The 15,187-nt window shown below is 48.5% G+C and overlaps 1 protein-coding gene across 1 annotated transcript in view; it reads right to left on the reverse strand.

Moving 5' to 3' along the window:
• Positions 1-921: 921 nt before the first annotated feature.
• Positions 922-15,187, reverse strand: part of Ttll8 (tubulin tyrosine ligase like 8) — a 45,002-nt gene continuing 30,736 nt past the window's right edge. The window contains 6 exon segments of the mRNA XM_051159420.1: positions 922-1,091; positions 1,094-1,523; positions 2,183-2,618; positions 3,815-4,058; positions 6,607-6,755; positions 13,011-13,197. Coding sequence (XP_051015377.1) covers positions 922-1,091; positions 1,094-1,523; positions 2,183-2,618; positions 3,815-4,058; positions 6,607-6,755; positions 13,011-13,197 — 1,616 coding nt within the window.

The following is a 15,187-nucleotide window of genomic DNA, read 5'->3' on the forward strand; positions in this document are numbered from 1 at the left end:
ATGCCTATGTGAAGACTGACACAGGAGTGATGTGGTCATCAGTCGCCAGAGATCACTGGTGGACAACAGGAACTGTAGGAGGGGAGACCCTTGCTAGAGTCCATGGAAGTATGGTCTTGCTGACCTAGCTGTCAGAGATAAATTTCCCTTCTTAACTCCCAGTGTGTGGTTCATTGTTACAAACATTTTTACAACTTGTTAGCTAGAGCTGTTGTTTATGTTGACATTTCTCCACAGGAAGAGGTCTGTAGGTGTGTAGCCCTGGGGTTCCTAGAGACACATTTATAGACTCACCTACACAGGATAGCTAGGCATAGACAGAAGAGTTGACTCAGATGCTCCTCCCACCTGGAGCGTCTACAGACAACACACACCGGTGTCCAGCAAATGCCAAGCACCTGCCACTCATCGCATTGCCATCCTTGGCATTAGGGTACAATTGCGAAGGTGGGAGTGAGAGAGATCCTGCTGCAGACCATCCCATTCAGGGGCACAGACAGCAAGCAGGCAAGGGAGCTATGGGCAGGACCAGGTAGCTGAGAGGTGATAAGAGAGAGCAGACAGACTAACTAGAGGGATTCGGCATGGGGGAAAAGCACACGTTAACAGAAAAAGTGGGGGCCCAGCCCAACACTATCTGAGCCAGCACCAGGTGACGAGTATTGTGGAAACACTGTGTGTAGACACAGCTTAGCTGTCCCACCCTGTACCACTTGATGCTGTTTGAACCCATCCCTGGATCCCTGATCCACCTTAGAGGAAGCAAGTCCTACTGAGGTAAACCAAATGGAACTGTTGCAACAGGACCCCACGATGCAGCTCACCTTGGCCAGCATTACACCGGAGACTCTAATGCCTGGCCAGGTCAGCGGCAGTGTGCCCCCGCCCCCCCTTGCTTGTGAGTTCAGGCTGGAGATCCTCTCAGGGGACACCCCTGATCCAGCCCTGTGCCCTGTTCTGGAGAATGCAGTTTGAAGGTCGTCTTTGAGGGTTGAGATGGAGCCGAAACTCCTTAAATCCGATTGGACAGAAAGGCACAGGTTCTCTATGGTTACCTAACGCTCCGGGCGGTGGAGAAAGGAGCCTGGCTACGGTTTCATTTTCTGCAGCACCAGAGCAGGGCACCGTACACTTGTTAAGTTTAGGTCCAAGTGTTTAGTAGATTGGGCTCTGGTGAAAGTGCTTTTGGGGACCTTAGTGTCTACATGTTGGTAGTTACTGAGCCGGAATGCATGGGTGGGCTTTGCTTGACCTCTGCCCTCGGCAGCCATTACTGGCGCAGATGAGGTGGTTGAAAGTACCTTTGCTTCTTCCCGTTTCCAGTCGTGCCGCTGGGTCGTTCTGGAGGGCCCGATCGCTGCATCGGGTAGGGCCCGGGGACTGCGCACTTTGAGGGGAGTGTCTGAGAGTGATTCTGATAGGCTGAGATTGGTGATGGGTGGCATTTGCTTCTTGGCTTTCTTCACACTGATGCCTTCCACACAGAGGTCAGACCCATTAAACGGTGGCAGCTCCACGGCAGGCTGTGAGAAGAGGCAGCTGGTCAGGATCCCTCCCTAATTCAGGGACCCGGAGCCTGTGGCCAGAGTCACCTAGCTGGCCCCACACCAAGCCACCTGGCATGCCTCAAAAGCTTTGGCTGTGCTTCTTAAAGGCTCAGGTACTCACCGGGTCCTTCTTTCAGGCAGAGAAAACCAACTTCCTCTAGGTCCTGGAGCACAACCCACAGGGCAGGCAGGAGAGCAGAGGTGATGCCTAGCTCAGTGGGATCATCCCTAAGGGATAAGGGGCTCTGGAAAGAGACCATCTAGAAGGGCCCACGGGCTGTGGAACCGCCCCATCTATTCAGGCAAGGGCCTCTCCCACTATGCATAAAATTGGGACAGGAAGAAATGACTGGTAGGAAGACTAGATTATGAAGGTCACAGGGCCCACACGACAGGGCTGTCCAGACTCCATGTCTCAAGTAAACCTTTTGCTTGTTGCACAGAGGACACGGAGCTTGGGACAGATCAAGCAGACCTAGGCTCTTAACACTCCTGCACACACATGCAGGACCCAAGAAACAGGCTTTGTGTCTCCCAGTGACTGGGAATGAGGTGGCTGGCACACAGGATCCCAAGCCCACCCACCTCATGCACGGGCACCAGCAGCCGAAAGGCCGAGTCATTGCTATCCTCACCTGTCTCCACAGGAGCTCAAAGTTGCCGATGTCACAGTTGCGGTCCAGTTTTCGGTCCACCACAACCTTGATGGTATCCTCCTGCACCTGGGCACAGAGCTGGGCTGTGACAGGAGTGGAAGGGTGCATGGTGGGGCTGGAGTTGATCTCGATGAGCCAGGGCTTGAAGTCTCGACCCAGGATGAAGTCGGCCCCATAGAGCTCGAAGCTGTTCTTACGGGCTTCTACGTGGTCCTGGGCCACCCTCATGGCATTGGTGACGGCTCTTTTCATAGATGGGTAGATGATGCTCCCCCATGTTCCCCCTCGGCCCCTCTTCTGTAGGTACTCCTGGAAGCGGGTGCTGGTCCACATGTTATGGCCGGGCAGCAGCGGACTGCGTTCTTTGTCATTCTTGAGACGCTTCTGGATGGAGTTGTTACACAGGTGGATGGCGCTGTGGGCAATGGTCCTTGTGAGATAGGTGTGCGCCAACAACCATCGGGCGGAGTCGGCCAAGTCTGCCCAGGTTGCCCTGGAGTCACCCATGCCTGGTGCAGTGTGGCTGCAGGAGGCCTGGGCTGGTGGGTTGGGCTGCTCTGCCACCCTGACACAGCGTGGATCCTCAACCAGCCTGGGGGACAGCACAGAGTGTACCAGGACATCGCAGAGACCCAACCACCTGCCTGTGCCTCAGTTTCCTCAAGTGCACATGTCCTTAAGAGCATCTGAGACACCGACCCAGAGTTTTCAGTGAATTAGTTTTGTACTCCTGTCTGGCTGTGTACAGACTTGAGCCAAGTAGTGCTTGTTAATTGTAAGGTGCTGTTTGGAGCTCAGGGCGTTTTTGTTTGAACCTCAGGTATGGGGTAGACATGCCACACTGGGGATTTCCATCCAGTTCCAGAATGAGGCCTGCCCCATAGCCACATGTTAACAAAAAGGTAAACATCTAAAAGATACAACCAACCCACAGTACTCATTTAATACCCGTCTGTACGGCTGGGCAACGCCCATTCAGACACCATTTCTGGGACTCTCCCATCAGCCTATGCTGAAGGAGGAGGGTAAATGACATCCTCCTGCATCAGGTAGGTTCTCTGTGCCAGGCAAGAGTTCATGGCTTGATGGCTCAGCTAAGCCCATGTAAAGAGGCTGCATGCAGCTCCTGGGCTCCATTTCCACATAGGGTTCTAGACCCTGCTATACACTGCTCATCCAGAGGAGTGCACAGACAGGGGTGGTTGCCTTCAGCCATGCCCAGCCCCATTCCAGGTATGACCTAACAGGTGTGTCTCCAGGTGTGCAACCCTCTGTTGAGCAGCCCTCAGCCTCCCAGGATTCCCCCTGACTCTCCCTTTTTAAAGCCCCCTGCGGCATCCAGGTCTCCAGTACTGCCTGCCAAGTGACAAGCCCTGGGTCATCCCTGAGGATTCAGGGAGGTTCTCAGTGTCCTATCCTTGCCAGAATGTGGTTTGTTAATCCCCAGGAACCCCTGAGTGTTTGAGCCTGGCAACCCTGGTGCCCTGATGCTTTGACAGTGATGGGCAGCCTCGAAGGCTCAAAGGGGGCAAACAGCCATGTTATCTCATCTACACAAACCAAGGTCCTCCTTCCAAGTGCTTAAAGGAATATGGCGCTCCCCCTGCTGACCTGTCCAGCTTGTCCAGGGAAAAGCGCTGTGTGGAGAACCGGAGGTAGCTCTCCTTGTAGAACCAGATGGTTAGGGGATTCCAGTCCGTGACGAGGAACCACTGTCTGATGTCAAACTTGGTGTCATAGATGAGCATCGGAGTCTCGATGTACTTCTGAACCACCCATTTGTTGTCCTTCATGGTCTGGTTGTCTGTGGCCACCAGCTCCAGGATGTTCTCCACCCGGTCCATGCACACAATATCTCCAAGAACAAGAGGCGGTACCTTGGCCCAGTGCAGCACAGCCCCTGGTCGTCATGATAGGCCCCAACACCCACCCTGGCCTTTGGTCCAGCACCAAGAATCTGCAGGACTGGTGTGGGCAGGACAGAGGTGCACTCAGTGGGTGAACAGTTGGTACCGGCCACTCGTTCAGCCCCCTCGCTATGGGACCAACCCTACACTTCAGAGGACATACAGAGATCAAGGGAGAAACAGGGCAGAGAGCCACTCAAGAGCATGCTTAGGGGTTTGGTGTGTTCTCAGAGCAGGACCCTTGGAGACCAGCAGGGGCTAATACTAAAGGAGTGATCGGCCACCAGCAAGGGCTAATACTAAAGGAGTGATCGGCCAAAGAGATAAGCTGGGCACAGATAGGAGGTCTTTGATTTCTCCCCAGTGGCTTCCCTTTAGTCATTGGCAGGACTCTACAGTTTCCCACCCTCGGCCATAAAGCAGGTTGCATGACCTGTGTGGCATGTTAAGAAGGAGTGATATGTTTCATTTCGTTATGTACAGTTTAGTGCCAGTGCCAGACCCTGCAACTCCCTTCTCTGTGCCATGACAATGTAGGATGAGAACGAGGCCACAAGATAGGCAGAGCATCCTTGCAATCTGCCCAGGTCAAGGAATGCAAATTTCTGCTGAGATTGGGGGTGGGGAGAAAGTGTTACACACAGCATCTGGTCATCAATTCTGATGATAAAAGGTAGAAGGATTTCCATTCACAGGGCCCTGCAGGTGCTAGGTGAGTTCTCACAAAGCATGTGGCTTTCGTTTATTTAGTTATAGCAAGTTGGGACCTTGCCTAAAATGAAACAAACTGCTGAATATAGTCAAGGGCCACCAGCAGTAGACAGGGCCATAAGCAGGGACCAGCAGAAAAAATACACTTATTGAGAACAGCATCCTGAACAGTCCCCAAAGTGTCCCCAGGGGTGGAGTCTCCTGTGGGAGGAAGGTATGACCTGATGAGGAGACAGGGATGTCTTAGGTAGGAGAGTGGGCTTAGCACAGAGGCCAAGAAGGAACTCAGCACATGCTCCAAATCAACGTGGCAGCATCACAGAAGGACAGAGGGAGCCCGGACCATCTGTAGGACACCAGAAAGGAATGGACCACATACACCCGGGAAAGAGAATTCAGGATAGGAGACCTCAAGGACTGAATGTGACAAAACTACACACTGATCAAAACAAAAATTTAAAGATCACATATATAGGGCTGGAGAGATGGCTCAGCGATTAAGAGCACCTATTGCTCTTATAGAGGACCTGGATTCCACTCCAAGCACCCACGTGGGGCTTATAATCACCCACAGCTCCCGGGGTTCTGAACCTTCTCCTGGCCTCCACAGGCACGAGGCACACACATGCTACGCATACATACATGCAAGGGAAAAAAAAACACTCATACACATAAAAGAAAGAAATCTAAAAAAAAAAATTAAAATCACATAAATAACCTGTGAATTAAAAAACTTAAGGATAAATCAAGAGACCAAGAGGATATACAAACTAAAATGTCTGCTTAAAGGCCGGGTGTGGTGGCGCATGCCTTTAATCTCAGCACTCGGAAGGCAGAGGCAGGCAGAGCAGTGTGAGTTTGAGGTTAGCCAGGTGTACAAAGCAAGTCCAGGACAGCCAGGGCTATTACAAAGAGAGGCCCTGTCTCAAAAGACAAAACCAAACCAAACTCCCACCACCAACAAAAGCTGTTTAAATACCACAGAAAAACAGAACACTCTATAGCAGAAACAGCAGGATGAAGCTAATGTCAGAGACAGAGAGAATTTGGTAGCCTTAATTCTTTTATTATTTCACAGGAAATAAATAAACTTAGCATTTAAATCAGAGACAAGAGGAAATTCCTCATAGGAAAACTGAAAACCATTGGTTTTGGAAACACAAATAAGATTAGGAAATGACACATGTGCGTATGTGCACACACCAGACACGCACACATCATCATACATGCGCCTGCGCGCGCACATACACACACACACACACACACACACACACACACACACACACACACACCATTAAGAAAAAAGAAGAGATGTAATTATGGCTACAGTTTGGGCAGATGAGGCAGACAGTGTGAACTCGTGACTAACTCACAGGCAAATTTTATGAGGTGTTCAGAATTTGCCTCTGAGGGTGCTAGGTTTTTACAGTTGAGTTTTACACTGACTGGATCCAGGGCATAGGAAGTACATTGTTTGAGACCCTTCACACCCTTTTTAAGAAGCCAGAATAAGCCTATTGCTAAGACCAAGGTAACATAAAACGCAAAAAACAACACTCTGGATGCAATGGATACAAATGAGAAAATCTGAGCTAAATTAGCAAACTCCAGGATAGCACTGTGCTGAGACACCCCCTCCTCTAGCACAGCTTCTCTCTCTCACACACACACACACACATCCAACCTTGGCAGTACTGCTTGAATCTCCCCCCAGCTTTAGAGCAGGTGGCTGTCAAGGCTGGGGACTTGCATAACGGGGAGGCCTCCGCCGCCGGGTGAACTCACCTCGCCCTCGGGACTTGGCCGCGGGCTTTATGATCCAGATGTTCCGTATCCCGTCGATCTCTGTCTGAGGGTTCACAGAGCTGATCTTACTCAGCAGAGTCTGGCACTGCAAAAAGTAGCTTCTCCAATCAATGATGAAAGCATTGCCACTAAAAAGCAAGATGCAGAAAGAGCATGAGGCTCTGAGAGGCAGCAGTCAGCCATGGTGGCTGTTGGATGTCTCTGCTCTAGGACCGGCTAATAGCTATCTGGAAAGAAAGGGTTACAGGTAGCAGAGGATGCCTGGGCTCATGGCCTTTAGAGGCTGCACCTGGACAGAGTGTGTCAAGAAGTAAGCTCCCTAGTCAGGCGTGGTGGTGCATGCTTCTAGCCCCAGCACTCCCGAGGCAGAGGCAGGAGGATCTTATCAAGTTCCAGGTCTGCAGGGCTTAACATAACAAGTTCAAGAACAGCCAAGGTTTCATAATAGAGAGACCTTGGGGGGAGGGAGGGTGGGGAGAGACAAGAACCTTGACACATGGACTGTCTGTATGGACAAAGACACCAATCCTTTACCAAAGGAAAACCAGAGAAAGGTGGGTCCCTGAGACAAGACGCTGTGTGCTGCTGCTGCTTCTTCTTCTTCTTTTTTTTTTTTGTGCTTCTTCTTCTTCTTTTTTTTTGTTCTTCTTCTTCTTCTTCTTCTTCTTCTTCTTCTTCTTCTTCTTCTTCTTCTTCTTCTTCTTCTTCTTCTTCTTCTTCTTGAGACAGGGTTTCTCTGTGTAGTCTTTGCTGTTCTGGACTCACTTTGTAGACCAGGCTGGCCTTGAACTCACAGTGATCCGCCTGCCTCTACCTCCCGAGTGCTGGGATTAAAGGTGTGCACCACCATGCCTGGCTCAGACTTCTAAAGGAAGTCAAACTCCAATGCAGACCTACCTGCCCCACCTTAGCAGCTGGCTTATTGTCCTGTGAACAAGACTGTTAACCTGACCCTGTGGCCTTGCTGGTGACTTCAGACTTGTAGGAAAAGGCCTGACAAAACCCATTATAATCTCATGAAATATTAGGGCTGGGGTCAGTAGAGCTATCTGAGCAGCGTTAAGAATTTGAGGGTGCACTGCTGGCACCTGGGAGAGAGACATCTGCCACGGCACCCACAGCCCCTCTCAGCTTCTGTGGGGCCCTCCATATGTGGGCAGACGCAGTTAACGGCAAGTGTTCAGTGCAGGCTCCCTGCATGCTTTTCTGTGGCTGCTGCTAAACCATAATATTCTGGCTGCAGCTCTAGAGGTGGGAGCAAGGGTTTGGGGACAGGAGACACCTGTGTTCTGTCCACCTGCTGGGGAAGGAGGGCAGTGTTTAGGGGACAGTGAATACGGCAATCTCTGGCTAGCTAGGTTAGAGTTTTAAGGCAGCACGAGCCCCATTAGGGTCAGTTTCTACCCCCGGGTGCAGGAAACAGGTTGGCATGAGATGGACTGATCTTGCTCCTTGCTGAGCCCACTCCCTTGGTCTACTGGATGTGAGCTTCCTCAGCAGATATTTCATGTCGGTCAGCTCCATAACGACAGGACAGCTCTGCCACAATGGGTACATGGTACAAACGTGTACAAAAAACCCCCAGGCGTCCCCACACCACCACCACATCCACAGAGACAGACTAATGCAATGGGATGGTGTTATCAGCAAGCGCCTGATGGCATAAATGCTTTCACCACTACAGCTCAGAAAGACAAGTGTTTTCAGTCCCACAGGAAGGAATCCTTACAACCTCTGCAGGATGCTGGGCCCAGGGCTCTGGAAGTCACCCCTGAAGCTGAGCCAGCACTGCACTCGTGTGTCACCATGTTTCCCATGTTATGTTGCCTCTGTCACATAGAGGGGATGGAAGATGTCAGGTAGGAGATTTCTGAGAAGGGGGAAGGAGCCCTGCCCCTTTCAAAAAGTGCTCAGATTCTTTACACCCACGTTCATCAGAGAATAGACAGGGTCCCTGCAGGGCCCATGAAATGTAGCCTCCCAGCCTCCTGGGTCCTGACATTCAACAGACTCCATAAGGATCAAATGGGCTTCAAGGCTCTCTAGGTTGTAGTGCATCGAGGGGGGCCAGTCACTGCACAGCACACCTGACAGGGCCGCTCCACCAGAGCCCAATGCTGCCACCCAGTGGTGACGCCTCCGGGTTCTCTTTGGTAAAGGTATAAGAAAATGTGGCTGAATATAGAAAGCCCTAACTGGAAAGGTAAAGTTTGATTTTGTTCTTGTTGTTTTGCTTTGTTTTTGCTTTGACAAGTGTATCCTGTGTCATCACCACCAGCTCAAGAGACACACAGCCTGGGCTGCTCAGAAAGCTCTCTGGTGCTGAGTTCCAGTTGACAGGAACTAGTTATCAGTCTCACTTTCTACCACAGGGATGAGCTCTGCCTTTCTTGAATCTCACACCCACCAGTGAGGACATGGACACGGACTCTCTCTCTCTCTCTCTCTCTCTCTCTCTCTCTCTCTCTCTCTCTCTCTCTCTCCTCTGTCTTTCTGTGTCTCTGTCTCTGTTCTCTCTGTCTCTGATATAGTGTCTCTCAGCCTCACAACTGGGAGTTTGGTCCATGGCTGTGCCCTCTGACGCAGGGTCTGTCAGGTCTGGCTTTCCCAAGCTCTTTGAGGCTGGGTGCTTCCATTTCTCCTGAGAGAGAAGAGCTGCGTCATAGGACATACAGTTCTTCGCCCCCCCCCCCCAACCGAGACAGGGTTTCCCTGTATAACACTGGCTATTCTGGATCTCTCTTTGTAGAACAGGCTGGCCTCAAACACACAGAGATCCACCTGCCTCTGCCTCTTGAGTGCTGGGATTAAAGGCGTGCACCACCACTGGACATACAGTTCTTGCTTTTCCAAAGTGCTGTTGCTCCATACTCCTGCCAGTGGTGCGTTAGAGCTGTTGACTCAGGCTAACACTTGGTGTTGCGTGTGTTTAATTCAGCCATCCTAGTATGCAGAGGTGTCCCATCATGGGTGCTTTCGGTTGTTTTTTTTTTTTTTTTTCTTTCTTTTTCAGTTTTTTGTTTTTTGCTTTTTTTCAAGACAGGGTCTCTCTGTGTAGCCTTGGCTGTTCTGGACTCCCTTTGTAGACCAGGCTGGCCTCGTACTTACAGCAATCTGCCGGCCTCTGCCTCCCAAGTGCTGGGATTAAAGGCGTGCGCCACCACCACCAGGCCCCTTTTTCAGTTTTTGAGACAGAATCTTGTATATAGGCCAAGCTGGCTTTGAGTACAAGATCTTTCTTGGATTAGAGGAGCTAGCACCAAAGGTTCGCAGCAGTTTTAACCTGCATTTCTGATAAGTTCTGATACTGGGCACTTATCTAGTGTGATTAGATAGCTGTTTTTGTATTTCATGAAGTGTCTGTTGCTTTCCCCCTGCCTGGAGACAGGAAGCCCAAGGCTAGCTTTTAATTTGCTGTGCTCCTGAAGATGACCCTGAACTTCTGATCCTCCGGTTACTACCTCCTGAGTGTTTGCGGTACAGACCCGGGCCACGTTCAGTTCATGTGGTGCTGGAGGTGGAACCCAGGGCTTCAAGTACAATAGAGAAATGCTCTACAGACCAAGGGCTTCATTTGGTTCATTTCTTTCCCATGACGTATTATAGCTGACTCTGCAGCGTCTAAACTTGAACCTCTGTTGGACTCGTGGACTCTGGATCTGTCTCTAGTTTGCAGTTTCTATTTTTGTCTTCTTTTTTTTTTTAAAGATTTATTTATCATGTATACAATGTTCTGCCTACATGTACATCTGCACACCAGAAGAAGGTACAAGATCTCATTATAGATGGCTGTGAGCCACCATGTGGTTGCTGGGAATTGAACTCAGGACCTTTAGATGAGCTCCTAACCTCTGAGCCATCTTTCTAGCCTTTTTTTTTTTTTTTTTTTGTCCTCTTTACAAGGTTGTTTTTTGTTTGTTTGTTTGTTTTTTTGTTAAACACAGTTCTTAAGCCAATGCAAAGCATTTTCGCCAACTTCTCCTGTTAACTGTGGCTAATAATTTCCCCGTGATAGTGGCTAATAAATACGAGGATATAACCAACTGCATACAGTGGAGACTGAGGGCAGCTCCTGGAAAGGGGAGTAACTAGAGACTCTTCTCCTTTGATGGCTCGGGTCATGAACAAGCATTAACTGAAGCGGAGTCCTAGTGTGTGTTAGAGCAACGGAACACAGCACATGGCCGGGCACAGACAAGTGTATCAGAAGGACCCTCAGGACAGCCATGAAGGAAAAGAGTAGCTAAGAGACCCACGGGATGCAGCAGAACACACACGCACTTGGGAGTCCCAGAAAGAGAAGAGAGAGAATGACGCAAAAGCAACACATGTAGAAATAATGACCAGAGTCTAAATTTGGGAGGAAAACATGTCAACTCATAGTTAAAAGATGCCACACAAACTCAAATGAGGGTAGATACAAAGAAACGCATCCCTAGAAACACAATAGACAAACTGCTAAATGTGAGATACAAGATCTTAAGGCATCCAGAGAAAAAGACACTACTTTCATCCAGAGGAGCCAAAGTACTGGCAGAAAAACTTCAAACAAAATGGAACAGCCCAGAAGACAATAGAACAACATTCTGACAGCATCATGCCTTTGCAAGCTGAGAACTCTATTCTGGAGGGAATATTTTTCCAAAAATGAAGTTTTTTAGGCCTTTTGAAACTTAAAAAAAAAAAAAAGGAGGAAGTTTTCTTCCAGCAGACCATCACTAGAAACTATATTAAGAGATTTTTTTTTCTGAATAAAACCAATGACTGAATATATATATATATATATGAAAGTAACTGTCTAAAGGAACAACAAGCATGGCATGTGCCTTTTAAAACAAAGATGGAAGATCTGGAGAGATGGCTCAGAGGTTAAGAGCATTTACTGCTCTTGTAGAGGACCCAAGTTTAGTTCCCAGCACCCACACCAGGTGGCCCACAATCATCTGTAGCTCCAGGTCACCAGGTGGCCCACAATCATCTGTAGCTCCAGGTCCAGGGAATCTGTGTGACCTAATGCACCTGAATGACCTATGCACCTGTGTGACCTAATGCACCTGAATTTACACTCATTCAGACACACACACACACACACACACACACACACACACACACACACACACGATTAAATAATAAAACAAAGATAGACAGAAATGATTGCCAGGAATGGAAGGAAGCAAGCCAAGTCATGCTGTCATGATTTGTTTGGGAAGTAGTGATAGTTATAATTAGAGATAAGTAATAAAACATAAAGCAGGGGCTGGAGAGATGGCTCAGAGGTTAAGAGTACTGGCTGCTCTTCCAAAGGTCCTGAGTTCAATGCCCAGCAACCACATGGTGGCTCACAGCCATCTATATTGTGATCTGGTGCCCTCTTCTGGCCTGCTGGCTCACATGCAGGCAGAACATTGTATACATAATAAATAAATCTTAAAAAAAAAAAAAAAAATAAAGCAGTTACTCATGCTAGATCCTGTCTTAAAAAAAAAAACCCAACTATATTGTAATTTTTAGAGTTGGCTTAAAAAAAATCAGCAGTCTTGCTCTACACTCCAATGCTGGCCTCAGACTCAGTGCGTAGCCCAGTTGGACCCTGAGTTCAGGCTCTTCTTGCCTCATCCTCCTGAGTGCTGGGATGACAGGTATAAGTCAAAAAAGAGGGGGAAGGGGAGGGCAGGAAGGGAGGGTGGAGAAGAGGAGGAACACGCTTGATAACCAAAGGGAGGGAGAGAAGGGCCAAGGCATGAAACACCCAGGGTGGTATGTGGGGGCCACCACAGACCCTTGAATCTAGCATTGCCTGTCTGACTTTGTCCCCCCTAGGGTGCCCTCTTTTCTTGCTGGTGGTCACCATAAGGGGTGGGAGGCCAGGGGTCAGTAGGGAAGCAGCATCAACCTGTGGGTGTTGGCAGTAAGGGGTGACCAGCTCCGGAAAGCACCTCTGCCCACCATCATCCATCACCCAGAGCCTTCCAGGTCCTGAGCTGTACAAACTTAACAGGGCTATTGTGGGTCCAAGTGAGAGTAAGCACGGAAGGAACCGGGAAGGCACAAAATGAATGGTATCTCCAGAAGGCACCCATAGGATTTCAACAAATAACAGAAGGTTCCGGGTACCCGCCAATAGGCACTCATAATACCCAAGGCAGGGGCTCTAACATCAGAAGGTACCCCAAGACTCAGGAGGCATCCCAACCTCAGGCAGGTGCTTCAGGAGTTAGATAAACACCCTAATACCCTGACAGACGCCCAGACACTTGAGAAACATCCCAACTTCAAGGCGAGTGCCCTCAACACCCAGATAGGTGCTCCGGCACCCAGACACGCATCCCAGTGTGTGCGCACGGTGACACCTCTCGCGCCAAGGCAGTGGGGTGGCATCTTACTGAACCAGGAGGTAGTACTGCTGTGTCAGATCATTCCACTCTTCCTCAGACAAGGCCTCAGTGCTGGTCTCTAACACATCGATGTCCTCGTGCTCTAGTTGTCCCAGGTAGGCCTGGCACACCTTGCATGCTATGTCTACAAGATGTCCCGAGAGGCCTTGGAACTTGAGGTCATTGTTTTCAGGATCTGAAATACAAGCACATGTGTTGGTAGAAACTTAAGGTCCCTTTGTTCAACACTTATTTAATGTATTATACATGTACCGCTTATTTTAACAGGTGAAAAGTAACTGTTAAAACTTGTTCAGGACGGTCGGAGATAGAAATTGGTAGTTGGTCACTTATAAATCTTATTAGATACTAAATTACTTAATTATAGAATAAACTTTACTTAGTTTTTATATATATGTTTCCAAAGGAATAGATAGATGATGGATAGAATAGATAGATAGATGGTCTTCAAACACTTCAGAGATCCACAGAAAATGGCATTTACTAATAAAGGGCTTTTATGACAGAGAGACATATCTGTTCCTGGCAGCACCTCCAGTCTAATTATGGGGGCATCAAGAAACAATAGTGGCAGATATCCACTGGTCTGAGGAAGTTTGCTTATCTCTACTGCTGATGACAGACTGGCCGTGCACTATGATCAAGCCTGATACTGAGAAATTGGCTGCCCAGCCTTGCAGAAGGTGGGCCAGTCCTTCAGGATTTCTGCCTCAGAGCAGTCTGTGAAAATCTTTGGGCTGGTTGGCTGAAGGCGGGATGCACCTATGATGGAGAGAAACTTGTGACAGTGCAGAAGCAGTCTGTCAGATGCCTTGGGCCTGCTGGCTGAAGACTGGATGCCCTGATGATGGAGAGGAACTTGTGACTGTCCAGATAGTCAGTTCTCTGGCCTGCCCATACTTTTGGAAGTTGCTTGCCTGCACTTCCTTCATATTAGATAGTTTTTCCTTCTGGGGTCTCTGATGGGGTTGAAGACTAGATAGTCACAGTATTAACATAATTTTAGTGAAAAAAACTTTAGACATTAGGATAAGAATCAGTAGCATAGGACAGATAGTGGAATTATTTCTTAAAAATTGTTAACTACAAATGGACTGGTCCTTGTAAATGTGACTTAATGGATAATTCTTATAATTATTGTTGTTTATAGCTTATTTTATTTAATAGAAAGGGGGAGATGAAGGAAAGATAAACTTTTTTTTTTTTTTTTTTTTTTTTTAAGATCACAAGTAGGGGATGAGAAAAAGACTTGTGAAAGAGCAGGTGATGTTTATCCCCTTAGAAGTCCAACCACCGTGTGGGGGAGATTGGTTATTAAGCAGCTGAAAAACATCCTTGAACAAATGCTGAGAGGAGGTATAAATGTGAGCCAAAAACAAGAGGTGGGGCCTTTGGAGACTTGGGATAGTTTTGGCTGTTCATCGCTCCACTTTGAGACGCTCCTAGAGAGAACCGCTCAAGGGAAGGCTTTGGGGCTCTGGGCTCCAGCTGAGGTTCTGGGTTATGGTTACTCCAGGTTCCAGCAGAAGAAATCCTGCTGATTATACCAGGAGAATCATTCCTTGGAACTGATATCCTTATAGTTTCATTATTATATTCTTTAATCTTCTTTTTCCTATTGTTTAGGTTAGTTGGGTTATAAGTGAGGTACTCTCGGTTAATAAGTTCATAATAAAATATATTTGTTAAGAAAATTGAGCCTACACACATGCACTGAGCGTAATCACCACCGGGGGCACAGAGGCTGCCTCACATTCCTACCACCTCTCCTCTGGTGCTACACTTCCTCCCCTGTTCACCACCACAGCACCTCTGTTTAGCACCACAGTTGCTATCAGGAGCTCACACTCTGAAACTGGATATGGCTGTCATGACAGAGAGGAGATAGTATGTAAAGGCATTTTAATTCAGAACATAGCTGCTCTGGCAAGAGATCACATCCAAAGACCTAGGTCTGTGTGATCCAACTGGAGTACAGACATGCCTTTAATCCTCGGATTTAGGAGACAGGCATGCAGATCTCTGAATTCTGGTCAGTTCTGGTCAGGCAGTTCAGTTGAGAGTAAATTGAGAATGGAGTTGAGTTCCTGAAAGTTTAGTCCACGGAATTCAGAGGCAGTGCTTACTGGGAGAGTTTTACAAAGAGAGGTTGAAGAGAGAACGAA

This window comes from Acomys russatus, chromosome 17 (assembly GCF_903995435.1).
Source record: "Acomys russatus chromosome 17, mAcoRus1.1, whole genome shotgun sequence".
NCBI lineage: Eukaryota > Metazoa > Chordata > Mammalia > Rodentia > Muridae > Acomys > Acomys russatus.